Source organism: Argiope bruennichi, chromosome 4 (genome assembly GCF_947563725.1).
Source record: "Argiope bruennichi chromosome 4, qqArgBrue1.1, whole genome shotgun sequence".
Classification (NCBI taxonomy): domain Eukaryota; kingdom Metazoa; phylum Arthropoda; class Arachnida; order Araneae; family Araneidae; genus Argiope; species Argiope bruennichi.
Genome location: NC_079154.1, coordinates 46,873,214 through 46,898,060, shown reverse-complemented (window position 1 = coordinate 46,898,060; position 24,847 = coordinate 46,873,214). Strand labels below are relative to the sequence as shown.

The 24,847-nt window shown below is 25.7% G+C and overlaps 1 protein-coding gene across 1 annotated transcript; it reads right to left on the bottom strand.

The window, feature by feature from the left end:
- Positions 1-2,598: 2,598 nt before the first annotated feature.
- LOC129965788 (pre-mRNA-processing factor 19-like) lies at positions 2,599-23,584 on the bottom strand. Its single transcript, XM_056079970.1, has 13 exons — positions 23,412-23,584; positions 21,320-21,469; positions 19,933-20,009; positions 17,260-17,317; positions 16,078-16,161; positions 15,084-15,142; positions 14,684-14,761; positions 12,323-12,439; positions 10,633-10,818; positions 9,052-9,277; positions 7,737-7,993; positions 5,774-5,835; positions 2,599-2,883 (listed from the first exon to the last, which is right to left on the bottom strand). The coding sequence occupies exons 1-13, from the start codon at positions 23,428-23,430 to the stop codon at positions 2,742-2,744; spliced, it is 1,515 nt and encodes a 504-aa protein (XP_055935945.1). The 5' UTR covers positions 23,431-23,584; the 3' UTR covers positions 2,599-2,741.
- Between the last annotated feature and the right edge of the window lie 1,263 nt (positions 23,585-24,847).

Below are 24,847 nucleotides of genomic sequence, written 5' to 3'. Positions count from 1 at the left end.
AAAAAAGTCTAATAATGTGGGAAATAAAGTAAAGAATTAATTTAAAGCAAGTTCTTGAGCTAATAAAATGATTTGCTAATAATTTTATTAACACAAGAATAATTGCCATGAATCATTTTTTAAATATTAAAATGGTTTTTTTTTTACTTAGGCAAGGTTGCCGCTTAGATCTGGAAAAAAGATTCCATGTTTTCACTGTATGTATATTTAAGACAACAGAAAATGCGCTAAAACACTCATGTGCTAGTTATAATGAATATAATTTTAAACAGTGGAAAAAGCAAGGAAAGGAAGCAATAACTTAACATTAATTGAAATAATAGCATATTAAAAGAAAGCTCAGATTTACATGGAGAAAATATATATATATATTATCTAGAATATAGCAAAGACAAAATTTATAAATTAAGAGATGGAGGAATATATTACCTCTCATGCTCTTTAATTATAGGTCACATAAAATTAAGGATTCGGGTGAAATAAAACACAAAACATTTTTATTATCATAATACAAATCATTTAATAAATGCTTAGAAAAAAAAAAGAAAACATTACAAAGCAAAATTACTTTTATTTATTTCTGCCAAATCATGCATTTGGGAATCAATTTCTGCAGGGTTTTCAGCTATCATGGTGCTAAACATTAAATACAACATTTTTGAACTGCCTAGCGTATGTTTTTCAGTGAAAATAATTCTGATAAATCATTGATTGCATTAAAGGATGAAAGTGCAAACTAGTTTCAATGCACATAAAAATTCAACTTTAAATGATTGTTCTTAAATTCAAAATCAATTTATTTTTGGACATTAAAGTAGACACTTTCAGAATTGACATATCACCTTTTCCTTCATTCTTTTAGATACTATAATATTAATTATGACATTTTAGAACTGACACGCAATTTTGTTTCCTTTTTTTGGCCTGGCTAATAAGTGCCTGTTCCTCCATATTTCTTAGGCTTATTATTCCTTACAAAGTGAAGCAGTATGCAATAAATGGATTTTGCGGGATTTCATGAACCTTTTCAGCAAAATCAGGACTGATTTTTTTTATTTGTCCAATTTGTATTAAATACTGAATTTCAGCAGCTCATTGTTTTAAAAAATTCTCCAATCTACTCTAAGCTCACAATTGCTCAAATGATAAACAAACCATTCAATAAATTCATGTGAGAGTGACTAAATGCCGCCGACTATGCAACTGAATATTTCTATTTCGATACATATATGTATTCTAATCTTTAACACAATTACCGAAATTTCGAGCATGCTCATTAACTGAAATGATCTATACAGAAAAAAAGGGGGAGAATAGAAAAGGTGCAAGTTTCCACATTATACAATCGCAAATGAATTTCGTCCTTGGAAGCGATGATCATGATTTTTTATTTTTGCAATCTTTGGAGTATTGTTTCTTAATCTTTCAGTATTGTTTAAATGTGGGGGGGGGGGAACATAAACATAAAATTCTTTGTATTTTCCTAGTTTTTACGAACATTTTCAAATTTCCCTACAATTTCTCACTTTTCTTAGTCAATTTTTAAAATTCCCTGTACTATCCCAGTTTTTCAGGTTCTCCCGGTAGCACGGCCTGTATAAAAGACATGCTGCTCAATAGATATTAGAAAATGCATTACAACAAAAGAATTTTAATAATATATTTTTTAAAAAAACTGCACTAGATATGAAACAAAAATTCTTTAAATGCGTAAGATATGCATAATGCATAAATAGTAAAGCTTTATTTTATAATTAATATATGTTTCTTGTTATATGTAGTTTTTTAAAGCAAAACATAACTCAAAATAATATAAATTACAAAAATTAAAACTTTAATTGTCATGCCTAATGATCGAAAATTACATTTTTAAATATATAGGTTAAAATTACGACATTCATAAAAATTATAATTTGATTCATAAATCAATAATCATACAAGTCATATTTTGAATTTGACTAAGTAATGAGAGAAATTCATTGACATCTTCAGAAATCTGTGGATTCACAAATTGTTGAATCATTATAGAAATGCCTTTGGTTTTAAAAAACTTAAAGGGTTTTAATTTTACAAAATTAATATATTTCTTTACATTCTGAATCAATAATGAAAATTCTACAAAAAATAAACAAGATTGAAAAAAAATGGGGGTGGGGAGAATATGCTCTATAGTAACATTTTATGAATAACATGCAAACTACTATACTACAATTTTAGAATAAATTCCTATCTAAAGAATACAATTATTGCTGATTTTATGCATTTTATGTGAAAAATTTATTGTGAAAAAAAAAAGCACATGTATTAAGAAAATTTTATAATTAAATTTGAAAGATTCATACCTAGAAATTTCTTATAATAATGATTTATATTTAAAAAAATGAAATTTAAAAATGCCATACAAAGATCTTTAAATCACTATAACAATTTTTAAAACTAACATGGTAACATTTTGTGATGAAATATTGTCAGAAGTTCCAGAAATATTTTCATTATCAAGCATTTTTCTTTAAATTTACTTGAAAAATAACTTGCCTGATGTTAAACAGATCAAATCTGGTAAGAAGCAGTTTTTAAGAAAAAAAGACATGGTATAAATTCAAAAACAAAGAACATCTTTAATGAAAATACAATATACAATGAAAATCCATCTGTTTCATTTGCAAAAAGATGAGACAAAACAGTCATAAAATGAGCTTTAAAAAAACTACAATCTGTTCAATGACCATGTATTGTTATCATTACATTCCATAAATTTTCAAAGTTCGGTCCATACTGACAGAAGCTACAAAATGAGCATGTTGCCCAAATCTTACTCCAGTGGCCAGAGCAGTGTGATCCGTAAAAGTCTTCAGATTATCCCATTGTTTACATAAATAAATCCTGAAAACAGAAAATGGCAAATCATATTTTATTAAATTTCACTTATATTCATCAAGAACATGCTGAAAATTGATACAATAAAAATGTTTATGTTATGACATAAAAACAGAGAATTCTAGAGAAAAACATATTTTGTGTTGGGAAATGCAGCTTTTTTCAGTAAGTTACAAAATAATATAATTCTTATTTAAAAAGTCAGTTTTGTGTTTCCCCTGTAAAAATATAAACAAATAAACTTACTTTTGAATTAATCGCTTCAACTGACATCCAATTTTTAGCTAATTAATCAGAATCACATCTAATATTATCTATCAGATAATAGAAGTTACTATGCATATATACTAATTCTTCTCTTTCTCTTCTTCATGAGCACAGCCGCTCCCTGTGCACCTTGGCTGCCTTAACCACACACATTTTCCAGAGCTTTCTATCCCTCGCAACTCCCTTCCAGTTCTTTATCCACATCATCCAGCCATCTAGTTGGAGGTCTTCCTTTGACCCGAGATCCCATAGGATTTTCAAAATTGTATATTTCGAGTGTGCTGTTTTCAGGGCTTCTCCAGATATTGCCAAGCCATCTTAAGCTTTGGATAAGCAGTGTTATCTGCGGTTGTCTAGTTTGCCAACATCCTCTCTTTAGTACTGGGCCAAAGATAATTCTAAGAATCTTTCTCTCAAACATTTTCAGAGACTGCTGAGCATCCAAAATAAGAGTCCAAGTTTCACTTGTATAGAGCAGAACAGGCATAATAAGAGTCTTATAAATTCTTAGTTTAGTTTTTTGATTGATTAATAAGTTGGATCTTAGCTGTTTTTTCAGTCCAAAGAAACATTTATTAGTCATTTTTATTCTGTTGTGAATTTCTGCTTTGAATTTATTACTATCATTAATCATTGTGCCAAGGTATTTGAAATGATTGACTTTTTTTGAAGGTATGGCCATTAATACAAAGAGGAACACTGTGATTTATAGTGGAGGGTGGGAACTCCATAAATTTGGTTTTATCTTTGTTGATGGCAAGGCCTATATTTGTGGCAGAAGTTTTTAAAGTTAGAAAGGCCTTTCTCACTGCCCTTTCTGACCTTCCAATAATATCTATATCATCTGCATAAGCCAGCAGTTGAATGGATCTATTCCACAAAATGTCCTTTCAGTCTAATCTACTATTTCAGATACACCTCTCCAAGGTAATGTTAAAAAGCTGACAAGCATAAGAATCCCCTTGACATAGGCCTCTCTCACAAAGGGGTCAGATAAATGATTTTGGATTTTAACCTTTCATTTTACATTATTAAGTGTAGCCTTAGTTTAAATTAACAAGTTAAGAAGGGATTCCAAACTCTTCCATATATATCAATTCAGGAAAGGTATAAAATATTGCATATCAATTAGCCAGGTGTTTAAAGTCAGAATTAAGAGACCCGAGATTTGGATAGATCAATCAAATCTCATTGTATAAGTAAGGTTATGAATAACACAATATTTTGCATTGCCTTTCACTCTTAATTATTTTTAAATGTTAAAGTAATTTAGTAAAAAAGTGTTTTTATATAAATAACTGATTTTCATTTAGCATCCATCATTTAAGTAGTCTATTCTATTGTGTAATCTACTGCATCTAAATTATATTTAATTTATTTGCAAGATCTATAATTTGCATTATTAGAATTTAACTTTGATTAACCGTTTTACATATTGTACAAGAGAGGAAAAAGAAGAGACATAATGTCTTAAACAATATGCATTAAGAATATATGCTAGTATCTTTGGAATTTTAATAAACTTAATGCCTAAATGACTGCATATTTTCATACCATATCAGTTTTACCACGCCCTGTGTTAATACGATACTACTAAGAGAATATATTTATTTCCCTTTAGTTTATATGATCATTTCAGCATTAATATAATCAGCCATATACAGTAAAACAAAATATTTTCCAGATGAAGATTTTCAGAAATCCATATTCACACAAATCATCTTTTTGAAAAACACAATAACCTGCATTTCAATGAAACATTTTAAATGGAAAAATTGAATTCTACATGACTACACTTTGACTAATATTGATATGGTAAACTAAAATACTTCCCATTTCAACATTTTTAACTTAACCAATATGTTAATTTTTTAACTTAGAACAATTTTTTTTTATTTTGTGAAAATGTAAATGGTTCTATTTAGTTATAGATTCATGATGCATGACATCCAAACAATATTATATAAGCAGACAATCAGTATTTATAATCACAGTAATAACTAAGTGAACATGATGAAACAGATAATAAAATAATTATTTCTTGACAGTGTTCACTTTATCCCAATAATTTATATTTCATAGTATCCATGTATTTACTATTTGACAACTACGCTAAAAACATTTCTTTTTAATCCACCTGCTTGTGGCATCCTTCAACGAAACAACTGTAGGTAACTACCTAATCAGAAATCTTCCATTGGTAAAAAAATACATGATGCTTTCATAATAAATGCCATGAAAAGAGGAAATAAATTCAGTTCTTCAAACTATATCAATGCATAAAGAAAATTATATCTTCTAGCATTAACAACCATTCAAGGTGACAATATGCAGATAGCTAAATACAGTTCTACACAGATGCATTGAAATATGCATTTCTTTGAAGCTCAAATATATATATATATATATAATTTCTGTAGTATTATACAATTCCCATTTTAACGAAACAGATTTATTTAATAGGAAATAGATTTTATCAATTAAAGTTGAGATCATATCAAATAAATGAATCATATTTAAATACATTTTAATCATTCTGGGGAACTATTTGCCATAAAACCTAATAAAACTCTTCTCATATTATCAATTTAAGCTGACATTCACTCAAACTAAAATGATATAAACTCACCTAATATCTGATCCAGCAACAGCCAAGTATGTACCACTTTGATCAAAAGAAAGTGATTTCACCTATAAAAAAGGAATTAAAAGATTAATTATGAAAAAGTTAAATGTAATACTACATAAAAAGAAAATTAAATCCTTCAAATCAAAGCAAAACAGTTTAAAAGATCCAATTTAGTATACTATTCGAACAAAATGTTTGTGCACAACATAACACTTTCAGGATATTTTCAAAATAACATTACTTGTTTTCAAAGGAATACTTTATTTCAGAATAATTTTCATATGACCTTCTAATATAAAACAACAAGCCAATATGAAAATTAGTTGGTTCATTGAACTTTAATTATAAAAAATTGAAATTTTAATATAAAGACAAAATACAATATATTTGTTTAATTTCATTGCAACTGGGAAGAAAGAGAAGCCCTTGTCATTTGGAGATGTCAAAAATCCAAATGTTATTTTAAAAAAAAAAAAAAAAAAAAAAAAAAAAACATCTGTGAGTCATAATATGTGAACAAAAAAGCATGGATGGCATCATTCATTTTGGAAGAACGGCAGGTAAATTTCAATGAAAAAAATGAGGAATAAAGACAAGAAAGTTCTCCTTGTGTAGGACAATGTGCCATGTCTTGCACACTGAGTTGAGCTTGCAACATCAAATCTTCAGCCATTTTAAATTTTATAAAAGAAATATTTGACAACATAAAAAAAATCAATAACTAACTAGTAATTAGAATTAAAAATTTACACCTTTTCCAATTCTGACGTACAGATACCTTCTTGTATTATTGTTTCAAAACACACACACACAAAAAAAAAATCCACTCTTTTTAGGTAAATGAGATCTTTCTATCTTCACTTATTTTTAAATTAATAATTCTTATTGTCATTATGACTTCTATTACCAAATAATATTTTTAATTATTCACTAAGACAGATAAAAAGAAACAATCTCAATTTCACATATTCCGAACAATGTATCAAATCAAAAAGGACTACGTTTATACCAGAAGCCCCACATCCCGAAAAACAAATCAAAAATTCTTCCTTAAATATTATGAAGCAATAAAAATCATTCCAGAGCATAGCAGCATAGCATTGAATTTTAGGACCAATTAAAAATCAAATACTAATTATAATTTAGAATTAGTTGCCTGAAGATAGAAAATAGGAAATAAGGATAAGTAATTACTCATAATAATACAGATGAATGTGTCTTGGAACAGAATCCTTTAGCTTTCAACAATGATGGAAAATCAAGCAATAAAATATTTATTATTTAAAACAGATATATATCTTGGAAGGGGCAGGAGGAAATATGCACAGTGGAGTGATCTTTAATTTTATTAATTAGATTAATTTTAGAATTTTAACTGGATTAATTTTAATTAGAAATTAAGCTGAATTTTGACCTTTTTCTACAATAACTATTATTGCACAAAAAAGAATTGTGTCTAAAAATTCTTGTTTTAATGATGCCAACTATATAATTTTAAACTAAATTTTTCCTGAATTTTGGCCTTTTTTTTTTTTTTTTTTTTTTTTTTTGTTTGTTTAATTTCTAACAGTAGATTTAAGAGTTGCCTTGAAATTCAAACCATTTTCATTGTTAAAACAAATATTTTATTGTATGATTTTCCTCGACTGTTGAAAGCTAAAGGGGGATTCAGTTTAATATTTACATAATTTATAAAAAGAAGGTATAGTATTGCAAATGAATAACAAATGTATGTATTTAACAGAACTATGATGTTATGGGGCTGGTTTTTATCAGAAAAGTTCATATACAAAATGAACAGGGCATATATAAAGCAATTAAAATAATGCTTTAATACCTGATTATTTGTTGGAATCATGCATGAGTTAGATTACTAATGATTTAATTGAAATTAAATATAAACAATATCTCTAATGAATCTACTGGTCACCAAAGGTAATTAGACAACAAAAATATAACTCACTTCATATGCCTCATCTAAAGTCAATGTCTTGAAGTTCTTCAATTTCCTCAAATCCCACAGTTTCACAACAGAATCATCTGCAGAAGTGGCTAAATAATAACCATTCTCTGAGAATGCAATAGCTGAGATGGGACCAGAATGGCCAGGGAAATTAGCCACATTGGCACGCTCTTTCAAATCCCAAATCTTGATCACGGAATCAGAAGTTCCAGTACCAAAAATCAAACCATCAGGATGGAACTGTGCAGTTGTCAGAGCTGTGAAAGTTGAAGTACACGTCAATAATTTCAAGAATTACTTAAAAACACCACACCTTCTACATGATTTGGACAATTAAATAAGCATTCATAATCAATAAATTAGATTTGTTATTCCTGGCATACTATTTAATGTTAAATTATTTCTAATTCAAGTTCTCTTTTATTACAGTTACTTCAAACCAACTGATTAACTAACTGCTATCTATTAGGAGAGAAGTCCCTTTTCATTCCAATGTAAATTAGTCGTTAACATATTTCTCAGGTTTTTTATCCTTCTTTAGCTTTAGTACAGAGCCTATGCATCTTTACGCCAACTATAATGCAATGGGAACAAATGAATCATTGAGATCTCCATCTCTACATCATATCCTGGATTTTGCAGAAGTATTTTACTAATAATCACCATATATCTAAATAAATCAAAAGATTTCAAGCAACCTAGAGCACTTGATTTTTTTTTCATATTTATGTAAAAACTGTATAAATTAAATAATAATAATTAAACAAAAACACACACAAACAAAAAAAATAACATATTAGCAAGTTTGATTTTTGAAAAAAAAAAAAAAAATGGAATACCCTTTTTATTTCTATAAAATGATGTTATTTAATAGTTAAATTAAAATTTTACATCTCAGATTATTTAAATCAAATGGAAAAAAATAATATGAATAGAAATCTAATCTAATATCATGCTTATTTCTTATTTTTCTACTTAACCTACATATACTTATAACAATATAAAATTATCAATTTGAAACTTATAATTCACATTTAATCTTTGAATTAGAAATCAATTTCTTATCATAATATATTTTTTAAACTTCATACATTTAAAATGACTACACACACAAAAAAAATGTTAACATTTCATAATCTGAATATAATTTCATAATTTTAAATATGATTAATTAATATAAATTTCAATATTTCATATTGATATATATATTTCTATTTAATAATAACTATTTCAAGAATAATTATAGTTAAATATATTTATATATTAATGGCCTGAACAGCACTTTATTAATCTAAATTGATTGAAAATTTCTTACAATGTGGAGTAGTGGTGTCACCCTCTTTTGTCAAGACACGCCCAGTTCTAAGGTCAGAGAATGCCCAGTTTTCATCTGTGGAAGTACTCAGGAGATAGTCACCAGTGGCATGAAGACTGAGGCCAGTCACTCCACCTTCATGAGCTTTGATAGCCTGTATTGTCTGTGAAGTAGGAACATGCCAGATCCTGATCATTGAGTCTGGAGAAGCAGTAATGACGGTGTCCTGGAATTTTACAAGATAATTTGAAAATTGTAACCCATAATTCTAAAATATTGATTAAAACAAGGACAAAAACAATACTATACACAATATTAAAACTAAATAAACAATATATTCAACGAAAAATGAAATTCTCATTTGATTATAGTCATTCAATTGAACTAAATGAAGAAATTAATATTCATTATTTCTGAGGGGGGAAAAAAATGCTTTTTTTTACTGAAATATGTAATTGCTAAAAATTAAGTATTCTAATAAATAATAATAAATATTTTAATAATTCTGTTCATTAAAATAATATTCTTCAATATTAAAAAAAGATATAACAGTTTTTAACTTCGGAAATTTTTACGCCCAAAACAAAAGACTTTTCAATTGAATCATTTTTTTTAAATTTTTTTCCTGAAAGTACTAAATGTTTACAAAGATAAATTGTAACATTGAAGCCCCCCCCCCTTCTTAACAGGAAATCTATGAAATCCTAATTTTATTTAATTATAGTTTAAAATGTGTGAAAATTATGTAATTCTTCTTAATTTTATAAATACTTCTTGAAAGAAATGCATAAATAATTTTTCAAACAATCTTTAACATAATTATATTCACTACTATTTTAAAACACGAAATCTAAATACCTCCTTAAATATTTATATATCTATCATAACCATTAATTTCGACACAGATAAATCTGATATTGGAGGTGATTACATCACTAGAAATCAAACACATATTTTGGGTTCAACAACTATTTACTACAATGAACTTAATTACAATAAACTAATTAATTACAATGAATTTATAACTCATTTAATTTTAATCTCAAATTATAATAATTTTTATCTCAATTATTTATTGCAATCTCTTCCAAATAATCACGAAGAATTACTAAGAATGGAATAATCAAATTTTAAAAAATTCCAGTATCAATTTTTTAAATGAAATTTTGCAAAAAGAACAGCAAAATGTATAACTTTAAAAGTAGCTGCTCATCACATAATTCTATTCAATAATCAGAACTGGTATATATTTTTTCTTTAAAATTGTTTCAACATGTAATGTACTATATATTATTTCCTTATCTTCCCATTTATATGGTTAAGTATGCATACATATTTTTTTTAAAAATATACTGAATCCCTTAATATAAAGATCAACAATTATTAATTTTCGATTTCTCATACAACAGATTTCATTTTTACGATATCAACATTTTCATTAAACAGATGCAATGCATAAAATATGATACGAGTAATAAATTAAAAACTGATTTAAAAGGATTTCCAACTTTTATAACATTTGTAATTAACTAAAATTGCATATAATTGAAGCAACAAATGTCTAAACAAACAAAATCTTACTTCTTCTGGATGGTAAATGACTGATGTTACTTTCTTTGTGTGCCCCTTCAGAATGGTTATCACTTGCTCAGTGTCTTTGTTAAAGATAGCAGCATTCTTGTCATTACCTCCAGTCAAAATTTTGCTGGTATCAGTTGGGCACACATCCATAGATAAAATACCAGGAACACTGGCACTATGCAGACCCTGAGATGAGAAAACAATAATAAAAGTGATTTTTATAACTTCACAGAAACAAAAATTCCTCACAATTATTGATATGGAATAAATGAACTATTATATAATTAGAAATTAGGTGTGATGAGGTTGGGTAATTATGACATATTTATTTGCATTTGACTGGGTATATGTTTCCTTTTAACATATTATGTGCCACAAGTCAAATGGGAAGTATTTCGTAGAGGGCATAACATTATTATTTCCATTCATTGACATCAAATATGTTGTCTGATGAATGATGGCTAAAACTACTTTTTTTTTCTTCAGTTTTTAGCCTATTTTGATGTTGCTCACATATGTGATGTGGCACTCAGGTTCTTTATTATTTTACATAAATGAACCTTAAAAGGTATTTCACTCCAGCTCCCAATATTAGATACTCATATAAAATGGACTGTAATGTCTCCCAGTGCCATACAGCATGACAATGAAGATGAAATGTTTGTCACATATATGTGTACAACACAGTTTTCCCTAGGAAATGTTAACCTACAGGTGCTGCACAACATGGCACACAAATCCATTAATGATGTTTTTAGAAAATGTTGTAGGTAGTCGTCATTAGCTATTTTTGTAAAATGACAGGAGGGTATTGAAGAAGTTGATTGATTAGTATTTTCAATCACCTGTTTGAAAAGACAGGATATCAAAAAGAAAGAGAGAGAGCGCAGGTTTTCAGGTAGATACAGAGAAATTACTGCATGCTCAATTTCTGTCTTCTTTTCTTTGCCAGATAGAAAAAAATTCTTTGGGGGGCATTGGTATTAATTTCAACAAAATCATTAAAATTAATTAGATATAATATTTGTATACATTAAAGTTGATTATATTAATATTACTCACATATTTGAGATATATCCTTAATTAAGACAATGTTATAATAAATGTTTATTTCACTATCAAGGTTGAATCTTCAAAAAATAAAGAAACATCCCCATGTTACAATTATCATTTCTATGAATTAAATATTTTGATTATTAATTCAGTAAATTTTTTTTTCACAATAGAAACAAATTTTAAAATACAAAATAGATTACTTTTTAAAATAAATATGAACACAGTATCAAAATAAGAAACAGCCATCATTCATGCATGAAAGCCTATGAATTATTTAACATTTCTGAACAAATAAAATTTTGTTATATATTTGATTTAAAAACATATCAACTCAAAATAATCTAGCACAAAAATTATTAAGTTTTGAATGAGCCATTATTTGCCTTAAATCATGTTCAATATTTTAAATATACTTACATAATAAATAATTAAGAAAGCAGAGAAAATGTTTTATAACTTTCAATCAATGCATAAAATATGGTAATAAATAAAAAAATTATAATGGATATAAATGAAATTAATAGTAGGAATACTCTTTTTTAAGGAGTAGAAATATTTCCTTAAAAGTTTTCCAATAAAAAATAAAGAGGGAGAGGGGAAACCATTAACAAAATAAAAGCAATAGACAACTTACAGGATGGGATGCCAAAGTCTGGAACTGACGTATTTGTTCAGGTTTCACTAGATCTTCAGGAACAGATTTACCACGCTTTTTACGTTCAGTAGTGAGAAGAGTTGCTTTGTCTTGAAGCTAGAATTTTCACAAAATTTTTTTAATTAATTAAATGCTAAAAAACAATAAAACACTCTAGTAATTTTTTCAGGGTTTTATTTGTTATTCAGAATTATTCTTTTAAAAAAATGCAACGGAAATATTTCTAAAGTAGTTCAATTCAAAAATTGAAAGCAATTTTATAATAATACCTGGCAATGAATTACTACATTAAAACTTTAGTCAAAAATAAATCAAATTTAAAGGCTGAAAAATGTTAAGTAAAGTAAGCTCGGAATAGTCAAGAATGTTATACTAATGCACCTAAAAATATAATAAAACTTCAATTATTCAAATCTCTAAAAACTGTCATTTGTTAACTGCTGGTTTCAGAAAATCTGTATTTATTTATTAATATAATTAAATAAATTTTATATTAAAAAAATATCATAGTTGACATTGAAAATGATTTGCACAATACAAAGGCTTGTCATCATTAGAAAATGATCTTCTTACCAAAAATTTACATAGGAAAAAAAAAAGGGGGAGGGGGAGGTCAATTCATCTTTAGCATTTCAAATAAAATATAAGAAAATTTCATGCATTCTTGAAAATGTGTTGAAAATGCTTTAAATGTGCTGAAAAGTTTTGTTTTGTTGAACAAAGAAAAATATTCTTTTGGTGTAAAAAAAGAAAGAAAAAAAGCAGAGGATATAGAGAAAATCAGTGACATTTGCAAACATTTATATTAGTGATTGATTTTTATGACCTACTGTATCATGAATGTATCTTTTAATTGCTTTTTATTTTAATTTCTTCTTTCAATGGACCATGTGTATACTTTTCTGTTTTTGTAATTCCAAGAAATAATTGCTCAAACAATAGACAAATTCCACCTATCACAATATTTTTTTTTAATTCTAAGAAATAATGCCCTTTTCATTTGATTTCCAAATTAAAGAAAAATTGCATGCAAAAAAGTTTATAATTAATAAATAATTTGTAAAATGTTAAGAGTCTGAGATAAAAGTTTAAACTCAAGATACTGTATCAAAAGACTCAAGTAAACAGAAATAAAATGATTATACACATTGATGATGAGGTTTCATAAATTTCCATTTATTAACAATTTGAATTGTCATGTATAACAGATGAGAACAAATAAGAGCATTTAAAGAAATGAGAAATGCATATAAAAGAGAAACTATTTTTTAAACATAATCATAAACTGCTTCATATTCTCTTTAACTGATTTAAAATTTAAAAAAAAAAAAATCCCCTTAAAGACCATTCGGCACATAATTGCAAGAATATAACAATTGAATTTTTTAAAACTAATAAATTCATAACTAGATTTTTATAAGTCTTGGGGTGGAGAAAGGCAATTTTTCTTCCTGTTTTCTTTAAAGCATGTATTATGTTTATAAGGTTTGGTCAATAATAAGGCATGGTAAATATTAAAGCAAAACTAAAAATAAATAAATCAATCAAAAATAACAGCAGAATGTACCTATTCAATTGAAAATTCCATATTTGAATTCATTATTTTGGCTAGTTTCCGAATCAATATGCCCAATTTTTAAAGCATAAAACTGTTTGCATTATGTAGTACACTGATTTTCTAACATTTGACAATATGTGATAAAAGCAATCTTTGTGCCATGGTTGTTAACGTTATACAGATAGATTTATAACAGATATAAATTAGCTTTTAGAACTAATGAAGAGAGCATCTTTAAAATGATTTTCTTTGACTTTTCAAAGCTACTATGTTTAGCCCAATTTTTCTTCGTTGATTCTTAATTAATTCTTTAATTAGTTATTATTATTACTATATACATATAAATACAAGGATTTTGTTTAATATCTGCAAAATTAACAAGATGAATAAAAAATGAAACTACAATACTATGAAATTTATATTAACTGCACATTAACATTTTCATAGCATATGGTGTCATAGGATCAGTTTCTATTAGAATGGTTTTTGTATATAATGATAAGAACATATGTTAGACAATTAAAATAACACAGCTTTAATGTGAGTAAATATGAAAATATATCTATATGGTTTAAATGGAATGAAATATCATTAATATTCCCAGCAAAACTAATTGGTTGCAAAATGAAATGAAATATGAAATAAGGTAAGTAGCTATAGCAAATGACCATTACTAAGATCACTGATATTTTTAACTAAGATTATTTGAATTTTAAAATAAGATATAATTTAAATGTTTGATTTTTCAAATTTATTTTAAATAAATAAATTTTTTTACTTACTTTCTGAATCACTTCAGGTGTCATTCCTGCTTCTTCAACAGGTTGATCAGCAACACCACCAGCTTCAACACCATATTGCTGAAAAATAATTTGAAAAAATGATTCCATTTTAAAATTTAAAAAAGCTATTATAGAATTCAAATATAATTTTAAATAATCCAGATTATGATTAATATGATATAATTTATAAATTAGTACACACAATTTCCAAATCATTTGATTTGTGATATCAAAAAGTATATATTCTTAACATTAATATTCAGGGGTTTCAACACTCAGTCATATATTTCCTAAATATTAAGAGGAAAGAAAAATATTGGATGTTTTCACAAATACGAAATCTTTGGAATTGAGAACAATGCACAAAAAAATTATCCATGCTTAAACAATGAGCACTTACTGGTTTGGGTTCCATGGGAGCTGCGACTATACCAGCTTGTGGTTTCAGAGTGGCCAAAGCTGTAAAAAGAAATAGAGATAAATATATGAAAATTATGCATGAAAACATAGTATAATTTTGAATATTGCAAAATAAAAAAAATGAAAAATAAATAATTTAAAAGAAAATTTTGCTTTATATTTAAGTGAAATAAATAGAGACGAGAAGTATTTAAACGTTTTTCATTTTAACCTTACATAAAAATTTATCTATACACATTGCCACTAGAAGTGGAACCAAAGATGCAGATTCAAAGTTGGAAAATAAGAAAGTGAAACAATAATCAAACGAAGTAAATAGGAAACTAAATTAACACTACTTATTTAATAAATTTTAGCAAATCAAGATTTAGTAATTTTTAAAATTATTTTTTAACAAATGTTAAATTGAAAAAAGACTATTAATTTTTCTATCTGCCATATCAATAACCAATTCAGAATATATTTAAAAAGGGAAAATTATTCATCTGCAAATATATAATTATTCAATATCCATACTCAGTTGCCCCCCCCCCTCTTTCATATAAAAAAGAGGAAAAAAAAAGCAAGCAGAAATATTTTATTTTAGTATGTCACATATTATGAAAACATTATATAAAAATTATGTTTTTTTTTTCTAACAGCTGATTTACTTATGACTTTCATATAACAATAAAACAATGTTCGTTTTTTTAAAACAAGTTTAAGAATTTCTCTTTGTTAATATGCATTTTCCCCTAAAGTCAATTGGAATTTCTAAGACCACATGCATATATGTGCACTTTAAAACATGAAAGGAGTTTTTACCATGGTAAATTAAGAAATTTTAGTTTCATAATAATAATTAAAACAATGAAATAATTATTAAAAAAATGAAGCCCATATCATTAATCAATAAACTACAGTTACTGTATGACACATTATTTGCAAAACTTTCATTTTATGTAGATAGAAGAAAAGCAAAAAAGATATTTCACCTTCTCTGGCAGCTGTCACTTCCTTTGTCAATCTAGCAATAACACGACAAGCAGCATCATGTTGGTACAAAGCATGAGACAATTCTATGGAAGATTAAAGCAGACAATACATATAATAAATATTATTTAGTGCATATATATATATATATATATATATATATATATATATATATATATATATACTCTGCTCAAATGATAAAATTCGAAATTGTACTTTACAAACATAATTTTTTAAAATACAAAACACTAAAGTCAGAAAATGTCTGTGTGTATTAAAAGTTACTGGAACATACTAAAAGTCATTATCCAAAGTAAGCATTTAACAAGGTATAAAAACACTGTTTAATTTTACACTACATAGTGATTAATATTTAAATCTTCATATTTTTCTATTAATTTGGATTTATTTAATTTTTAGATAATATCTCATAGAAATTCAAATTATTCTTTTAGGACAAGGTATTTAGCAAATAAACAAGAAAGTATTTTAAAAAAGTATCCTTTTATACTCGCATGAATGATTAAATATTATGTTCTTCTCTCATTAGATAAAAGTAAAGGAAAAAAAATTACAAAGGAAGCAGAACTAATACTAATTACTGCACAATTATAAATTCATTAATTCAGCACTGCATGAGGTATTAAGTTACTTAATAGTTCAACATGTGCATCTAAGCATCAACATGTGCTTATAAGAGATTTTTAAAAATATGCTGATATAGCATTTATATTGCTTTTAAAGAAAAGCTTAATAAATGGTTGATAAAATTAATTCCTTGTTTAGTTTACATACTGATTTGAATTAGAAACTTTTTAGTAAAGAAATTGTAATAAATTTTTAATTCATTAATCAAAAATTTTTGAGTACAGTTAATTTTTATTTGTAATTTTACCAATTTTTTTTTATTGTATCTATGTAGATTTATACAGTTTTACCATATGGAAGAAAGAGAGAATAGAATTAACCAGATTAATACTTTTAATAAATATAATTACTGAATTTAATGCTTTAATATACAAATTAATTATATATTTCTAATGTTTTATAAATTTATATACATTTCATAACAATTACATATTTTAAATGTAATGCAAATTTGAATTTAATCAAACAGTAATAATAATCTTTAATTTGTAGATTTTACAAAGATAAAAATAAGAATACAAGTAAAAAACGTTTACCTTGACGAGCAGTTTGCAATTGCTGTCTTAAAGTGAAACTATGCAACATAACAGCATCCTACAATCATAAATGGGAAAAAAAATTAATGAATTCCATTATTTCTCAAATTTACAAAAGAATCTCTCATACTAATAAAGATCTGTATCTGTAGAGATGTATCTCTCAAAGTTTTGATATTTTCAGTTCTTTTATCATAAATAATTTCCCCAAAAATTACAACACAAATATCCATTTTACACTATTTTAAAAAGATAAAATTTATTTTTTCGTTCATATTGGTTAAATTATTCAACTATGTTAAGTCTCATTGTTTATTCACTTATTCATTATTTTAAAATTTTCATAAAGTGCAACCAGCTTTTTTCAACAGAAAGGAAAGGTTCAAAATATAATAAGAAAGAAATATGCATGTTTTCATGCATTTTACTTGCATTTTGTCAAAAAACATATCAAATCAAATTTAAAAAATATAATATAAAGTTTCTTTTGAGAAAGTCTTTGTTATGCTGCTTTTTATGAGGCTATAAAAATTTATTCATATTATATATGAAACTAGTCTTTCCACATAATCAATTAACCTGCAACAAACGGAAGGAAGAAGATATTTGATCAATAAATTTTAAAAAGTATCTATGTATTTTTTTAAATTTTTTTTTTGGTCCAAATACTTTTATGCAAAAATCTTTTAAATATTTCCTACTATTGGTTTGAATTACAAAGATTATTGCATTTCTTTTTGTTTCAAATAATATTTTATTTTTATACTTTATTTACTAGAAAATAAAATGTTTTTAAAATTGCTTTAATAATGTGACTCGAAATTCAAATCAATACCTGCTAAATGGCATTGGGAATGTTATTCTTTTACAATATTAACAAAATTTGATTTAATTACTTATTGACAAACTCTGAAATTTGAATTGATGTAAAGGAAGAGGATCTAGCATTACTATTTGATTCTTGATGCACCTGTTACTTCTTTTATAGCAATCTTTTGTTAGACTGTTTAGTTTTATTCATTATCTTTCCTAAAATAACAGTTTGTTATTATTCAGAAACATTAACAGGAAATGATTCATAGGACAGAAGCTAAAACAAAATTTTTAATATAAAAACTTTAAAAAACAATAATTGATCCAATCAATTTACAAATTTTAAATCCTAATATTAGTGAATAATTACAAATCATCATCATACAAATGGTCAACGAAGACAGGTAATATGAAATAGGTAAAATAACCAAATTTTAATACCAATAATTAGCAGTTTACCTGCAAATAATTTATTTACTCTATCACTTGATGATTACAATAAATTGAATATATTATTTCAGAGCAACAAAATAAAGGGGATAAAATAAAAGGGATATTTTAAATATTTTTGTAGCTATATTTAATGTGTTTCACTTTGTAATTAGACTAAGCTCTGCATTATGAAATAGTAACTAGTTTAATTTCAAATATACTTTCAAAAAATCAAATTAAATTGTGACATAATAAGCTTTCCCATGCAATAAATATTGTAACTGCTATTATGTAAGTACTTAAACTTTTTTTTTTGTTATGGTATAATATAAATTTATGTCAAAAAATCTAATACTCTTACATGACAGATTTCCCTGTTACTTTACAGATAAAGAAAAATTATTTACTAGTCAAATTCAAAGCTCTAAAACAGCTGTTCAACTTATTACTTCAAGGGGCTTTTTATATAGCTCAATTACATTTCAGTTAGATAAAAGTAATTTGTTTGAAGACATTAGATTTGCTAAAAGCATATCATAATTTAATAACACTTCATCAATTAAGATTAATAATTACACTTAACCAAAATAACTAATTTTCATTAATTCAAACTAATAAATAGTAAAGAAATTTTAATTATTAAAAGATGAATTTAAGATTAATCATTTTATTTATCTTGAAATATGATCTTTACACAATTCTTTCTTCTTTACACAATTAATATTTGGAAGGAAGTTTGAGCTTTATAATGCCTGTATATTTAAATGATTAAAATTCAGCATTATTATGCTTTAAACTTTTTAGATTTTAGACCTATTGTAAAGACAAGAAAAATAAATTGATTTCATATGGATTTCAAGAAAAATTCTACTTTTATTTCCTTCTTAGAAAATATGTTTTCAGAATGTGTGAAAAAAGAAATCTGAAATTTTATTTCTATAAACTTCAATAAGATACACTTGATTATATAAGAACAACAAACATAATTGAAATATAGTTTCAATGAATAAAAAACCATTTTATTAGCTCAGCAAGGTTCCAAATCTAGTTTTTAAAAATTCCCTACACTACAATTTTGACAATTAACTTAAAAAAATGCTATTTGTTCATCTTAAAATCATATATGTTGCTTAGAAAATTAAATAACATTGTATCCATCATAGCAATTTTGCACAATGTCTAAAATAATACAATTTTTAAAAAAATATTTTTCTAGATTTTCTTCACATTTTGTTGATATTAAAAAACAATTAAAGCAAAAGAAAAAAAAAAAGCCTTTAGGATATAAAAGATATTTTCAAATCTTTGAAAGTGGCTTACAGATAATTTTATAAAGGTGTTATACTTTAATCACAATATATAAATTCCATGTCATTTACAGGAAATGAATTTCATAATAATTATATAGAAATAATAATTATTACTTACCCATTCATCTTGCAAAGTCTTCAATATAGCAGGAATACTAGTAGCAGATGGTGGACGAGGTTTTACAGCAGAAGGTGCTGCAATTTGAATTATATGTTTTAGATAAAGTAGTTCAAACAAAGAGCAATGTAAAGATTTGAATAATAATAATAATATATCATAACTATAGCAAGAAACATTTAATTTTCGGTTAACAGTATAATTAGAAACTCAAATGCCAAATTTTTATTTATTTACTTATTTTTTTTAATGGAAGGGATGAATCATAAAACACTACTCACGTTATACTAATTCAACTTCATTCAATAGGTTTATTTACAATTTTACTCCTATTTTACCTTCATTTGTTAATTAATTACATTATAGAGGTTAGTTTGAAAAATCTTTTATGAACTGTGTAAATAAAAATATGCAGTGATGATTACACATGCCAAAATATACTGCAAATTAAAAAAATTATAACAAATTTAAACAATACAATTCATAATTACATTTTTATTCAAAAACTTCAACAATTTACAGTTGATAAATTATTTTTAATCAAAAGAATAATAAAATTAAATTCATTAAAATACAAAAACAAATTTAACAGTACACTTGTTGTTGTTTTTTCAGTGTATTATTACTATCAAGCCAAATTTTTCATTATAAAAAACATATAGCCATTTTATGTGCAATATAAAAGTAATGAACTATTAAATGATACTTGTCTTGTCCTCATTAAAAATTAATATTTTTATAGTAAGTTTTTATTTTATGGTAATTTTTAAATTTACATATGGAATTTATCAATGACATGATATCAAAGTTTGATGTGTAAATTCATCAAGCATTAATGGTTAAGCAAAATATTTCAAGAATAAATATTTTCTTGAAGAAAATTTTTTAGAACTGAAACAAAACTTTTTTTTTTTTTTTTTTTTTTTTTCTTATTTTGAACAAAGTCTCTCATATTTTGAATCATTTTAAAATTACAGGCAAAAAATAAACAATTTAAGGCTTTTATTTTGTTGTTATTTAAGCTTTTATAGATCCCAACAATCTTATCTTCATTAGCTATCTTTTAATTGTTTCGATAGTATTAATAATTCATAAAAAATGTTAGAATATAAATATTGGTTATTCTCAATACAAATGTTAAAAAGCAGAAAGTATCTCTTGTTTCCCTTTATCAGTTTCAATGTAGCTATTAAATAGGCAGATTCATTTTGCAAAAAATATTTGTATATAAATAAATCAAATTCAAAAGAAAATTATATTCAATTTTAAAAGTTTAAAAACTGCATTATTCCTGGAAACAAATGTGCTTATGAAACTGCTTTCTGCTTTTCTCAAGTTAATGATCAGTGCATATCATACAAAATTTACAAATTTCAACTACACTAACTTTTTAATTCTATGAGATTTTCTTCTGATAACTCTTTTCCGTTGATAGGATCTGTTCCATTTTCTTGGATATATTTCACAATAAGTCTCTTTTCAAATATACTTCCAGACACTGGTGATACAACTGGTTGTTCTGGAACCTCATTACTCACTGAAAACCACAACAAAAATTCTTTTAAATAAAATTTTGGTGAATTAATATATATCAGATCATAAAATATCTCTCAAAAATGTGTTTTTATATGTAAAGGAGAAAATTTGATTATTAATTTAAGAATAAACTTCCAGAAAGAAAAGCAAGAACTCTATGCAGGATGTGGTTTGTATATTCTATTTTGCAGAGTTATAGAAAACTTCATTTTTTAAAAATTATAAAAACAGTTTAAAAGTCAGCATCAAAACTTATTAGTCTATCCATATGCTATTTATTACAAATACAACTAATATTCATAGAAGTTCTGTATTAAACCAATTTTATTTTAATATCATATACCAGACAGAATAATATTCAATAATTTTGAAATCTAACTTGTATCAAACATAAGATTGTACAGTTCAAAGATATATTTACATAAATTTTCAAGCTTTGCCATTTTTTTAATTTTCATTAATTAAAGAATACATGCAACAGAGATTTGAAATAAAAATTAACTGTGCTAATAACTGCATGATACCAGAATGTCGAAAAAATGTATCAGTACCATAATAATGGAAAATCTGATCATTTATAATTTAGCAGCATTTCTGTTTAGTTACAAAATATAACAGCTTTTAATATTATTCTGAAATTACAATAAATATATGAAAATTTTATAATCACATTTTGATAAAAGTAACTTCACACAATAATACTTAATCACAATATAAAATGCTTATTAACACGAAAAAAAAGAGGAAAGGTTTACAATAATTTTAATTATCTCACATATTTAAGAATTAAAAAAAAGCAAATGGCATCTTAAAACCATTATTTGGTTATAAAATTAATCCGTCAAAAATGTCTCAAGTTCAAATCAAAGTGAGTTTAAGCTGTGTATTATTAAAATTCAGAATTGCTCAGATCTATTAATTTTGTGCATGATAAAACAAATTATAAATAGAAAAGAAGTCTAGGAGAAGAAAAGAGAATAGGAAAACTTCTATATCCTTATAAAAACTGCTAACACTAAAAGTCATAATTGGATAAACTTTGAAATTAGTACTCTCACAATGCCTCTTTGTCTGACTTCTTTTCTCATTTTCCTTCTCTCCCTATTTCCTTTACGTTTTATATTTTAATCATGTATTTTTGATATTCAAACAAAAAAAAAGTATTGTGTAAATGCACAAATCTATTAATAATATATCTCTATAAATAAATTATTTGAATTAAAATAACTTTGTAAAATACTAACTACACATGTTCTCTTCTGCTATTGAAAATGCAAAAGAATATACAGATATTGAATTATGTTTATTCAGCATGATCAAAACACAAACAACAATACAGCTAAAATTGAATATAACGAATTAGATCAAACGGTAGTTTAGAAAAGATATTCTTTTAATACATTTTGCAATATCAGCTTCAGGAATGATGAGATACATCTGAATATAGTTTAAATAAATTTTTAAAAAGCTACAGGTTTCAAAATTCTAAACAAATTTCCTCACACAGATTACATTTTATAGATTATATTAAAGGAGCCAATCATTAATGCAGCACAATCACAAATTTTCTTCTACTTAAAAAAAAAAATTATTATTAGCATCACTAACAATCAAGGTTTAACAAGTAATTTCTATAACCAATAAAAAAATACAAGAAAAAGTGATAAAATCGCAACAAGCATATATTCATTGTTATCTAACGAAACAGTACCCGTCGATAATCTCCAACACAAACATAACATCCGAACAAGTCAATGCTCAGCATGATCACATTGATTTTTAAAGTATTAACATATCAAAAGCAACACTAAAATATAAAAGAATTATGAATAATCAAAATGTACAAACAGATTAAAGACAGAAATAAGATTTGATATATTAAATAAAATAAAAAGAAAAAAAAACGGCGCGAGTAATCTGATCAGCTTAAAGTGATTACTTACGAGCACATGTAAGAGACATGATGAACAACAAAATAAAGATAGTATTGTAGAGTTTGATTAATGTTTTATAAGATGAATACACGGGTATAAATCTAAAATTACACTTTTCAGAAATAAAATATTCGAGTTGAAATTCATCAACTCTCGCCGGTTTTCCAACAATAACAATTGGAATAAGGTTGCCAAAGTAAAAAGTAAAATAGCATCAAACTTTACTATTATTAAGGTCGGTATCTGATTAGTTGATTGAACAATTGATTACTCTTCAAATTAATATCAAAAAGAGTTGCTTTTCTTTATAAACACGATATAATAAAATTTCTTTGATTAATAAGTTTTATTGAGTTCTCATTTTGAAGCTGTGTCAGTTGCTGTTTTTGCAATTCTCTTCCATGAGCAGATGACAAGAACAGTGGTGCCTCGAGGACATGACTGACGTCAGAATTTTGATTTTCTGTGATACATCTCGAATCCTCATCCAAGCCTTTGTAGCATTAATTGTCTTTCAATATTTTCTTCCTTAATAGCATAAGATTTTCCACAATATTGGGATATTTTCTAGAACATTTTATAGAAATCAGATTAAATTCATCCCCAAATAGCCCACTATAGAGTGAATTATTATAAAACCGATATGTTTTACAACAGCTGAAATAGTTTATAATCAGGGCCCGACTTAGCCTAATGGGGACCTGGGACAAAAGCTTCTTTGGGGGGCCCCTCTGCTTCACTACTTCAATAATGAAGAACTGTCCTTCATTGATGTAAGTTTTTTTTTATTATTATTAGTTTTTAAATAATGTTAACAACAAAAAGGATTTATTAGTTAATATGACACTGTCGTGCTGCCATCTATTGGTCTATTTTTTTCTCCCATATAAAACTAAAAATAATTAATTTAATTTAATTAATAAATTAATATTTGAAAAAAACTGTATTAACATCAAGTGTCATCCACAACAAGTTTTAAAAAATGTATTTGAACTTGAGTGGATGAATAAAAAGTATTTTATTAACGATTGAAAATTTCAACAAGATATTTAATATCTTGATTATATTAGAGTGTCAACTAATAGTAGGAATTGGGAAAAAAAGAGCGATACTGATTGTATGGGAAACAGAGGCTTCATACGTTGAGAAGTATCACCTTAATCAATCAAAATCAATATGAGTTACAAATTCATTTAATGGTAATATATTTCGTTTTCGCCAAATGTTGAAGCATAGTCAAATACAAATGTCTTGGCTATGTCAAAAATTGCCAAAGGAAACTTCTTGAGATAATTATCTTGACAAAAAAGCATTTATTGTAGATATTAAAGTATATTATTATAAATTTTTTGGGTAATTTTTCCTGAATGAAATGCATTGCTCTATTGCACATGGATTTTTAAAGAAGAAATTGTTTCGCTTTCGCTGTTTTACATTAGGCGTGA